Source organism: Austrofundulus limnaeus, unplaced genomic scaffold (assembly GCF_001266775.1).
Source record: "Austrofundulus limnaeus strain Quisiro unplaced genomic scaffold, Austrofundulus_limnaeus-1.0 Scaffold893, whole genome shotgun sequence".
Taxonomy (NCBI): Eukaryota; Metazoa; Chordata; class Actinopteri; order Cyprinodontiformes; family Rivulidae; genus Austrofundulus; species Austrofundulus limnaeus.
In genome coordinates this window covers 1-1898 of record NW_013953295.1, presented here as the reverse complement: position 1 = coordinate 1898, position 1898 = coordinate 1, and the positions used below count along the sequence as shown (strand labels likewise).

The 1898-nt window shown below is 33.6% G+C and overlaps 1 protein-coding gene across 1 annotated transcript in view; it reads left to right on the top strand.

The window, feature by feature from the left end:
• The window catches only part of LOC106533147 (MAP/microtubule affinity-regulating kinase 4), a gene marked incomplete at its 3' end in the record, with an annotated part of 29380 nt that extends 27570 nt beyond the window's left edge, over positions 1-1810 (top strand). Inside the window, 1 exon segment of the mRNA XM_014029387.1 lies at positions 1740-1810. Coding sequence (XP_013884841.1) covers positions 1740-1810 — 71 coding nt within the window.
• Between the last annotated feature and the right edge of the window lie 88 nt (positions 1811-1898).

Genomic DNA, 1898 nt, shown 5'->3' with positions numbered 1-1898 from the left:
ACATCATCCCGTCACGTGAATGGAACCATGTGTTTTTTCAAGCAGAAACCCCCCTCCCTCTTTCCTGTGAGCTTCTGTCCTCCACCGCTCTGCCTATTTTTTGAGAAAAAGCAAAGCGGGAGCAATTTAAGGATGATAAAATAAATGTTATAGAAGGAATAAAATAAAACTACAAATGGCTCGTTACTACCCGCTACTCAGCTCCTATCCTTCGTTGTAAAGAGCCGTTCAAAAGATTCAGATCATTCGTGAACGTCACATCACTGTATTCAATATTTTCTATTAACACGAGAAAAGAATAATGTTAAATGGGAGTAGCAATTACTGATAAACTTGAGCAACGGTTATTAATAAACAAGAGTAATGTTGAGTCAATTACTCGTAAACATTAGTTAAAAAATCTAAAGTTATTAAAGAATGGACAAGACGTTATGTAAACAGAGCTTGATTTGTTTAGTTTTAGATTTTGTAAAAACTAGACATCAGTGTAATCACTTACCATAAACGGCTTTAGTAATAATTARTAATTTGGGTTTACAGTATAAGCACAGTCCTGTCTGCCATAAAGTCGTTTTGTCCAAGCTTCAGAGACTGAACTGTCAGTGGAGATGCAATATTCAAGTACCTTTTTTATTGAATAATGTAGAAAGTAACTATTGGATGCATCTCTACAACTGGTTAACTTTTGTACTGAAACATTGAAAAGTTCCACAGACAACTGTTCTTAAAAAAAACTGTTTGTACCTCAGTTTTACAGATYTTGTCTAAAGATTGTTGTGGTTATAGCTGAGGCTTTCACACTSCATGTACTACTCATTTTGCAAGACCTTTGCTGAAAACATTGGTATTTTTCTCTGCTCAAACACACCTGGTTTGAATGAATGGGTCATTATCAGGCTTCTGCTGTACGGAGGACCAAAACTGACAATTAAAAAATAAAAGCGGAAATATATAAATTGACTAATAAATAAATAAATAAATACTTAAAGTGCACCAATATAATTCAAAAATGAGAATTTTATTTAAAGTATATGTACAAATATATATACATATACACATATACAGACAGACAGCTAAATAAATAAATAAATACAATTAAAAATATACCATTTAAATAAAAAAGGAGAGCTTTACCTCACATTTTATAATTTAATTGACCTTCACATTTATTTTCCAACTTAGTTCCAACAAATAAAATATTTTTGCAAAAATAACGCAAAATGTAAATGATGTGCTATATTTATTTAAATCGTAAAATGTAAATTATGTGCAAATATATATATNGAGTGGGAGACCAGGATTTGAGACCAGCATGGACACTAATTAATTATTTATTTTCATTCGTAATGAACACATTTTCTCATGTACCTCTATTGTTTAGCTTATTAAACTTAGTTATTTTCCTTCCAGTTACACAATGTGTACAAAATGTGTCACCTTCTGCCAGGAAGTCTTCTCTAGTCTTGATGTAAATAAACAGGTCTGTCACAGCTGAGCAGATATGAAAACATATTGATCTTCTCTCTATAGTGTTGGCAGTAAAACACTGTTCCATTATGTTGAAGCACTTCTTCAAAGCTTTGGGCTTTCTGTTCTCATCATGTCCTCCGGAGGATAATAAAACTGATAAGAGTTGGACTTTAATAAATGTTAATTACAATATTATCATAATCAAAGTCAAACCTTTAGATGAGCTGTATTTAATGTAAATATTTAAAGTCTGATCTGCTCCCTGACAGGGGAAGTGTTTGACTACCTCGTGTCTCATGGAAGGATGAAGGAGGTGGAAGCCAGAGCCAAGTTTCGACAGGTAGAAGACTTTAACCCAGGGGTGGGCAATCCTGGTCCTGGAGGGCCGCAGCCCTGCATGTTTTATTTTTTTCTCTGCTCAAACACAC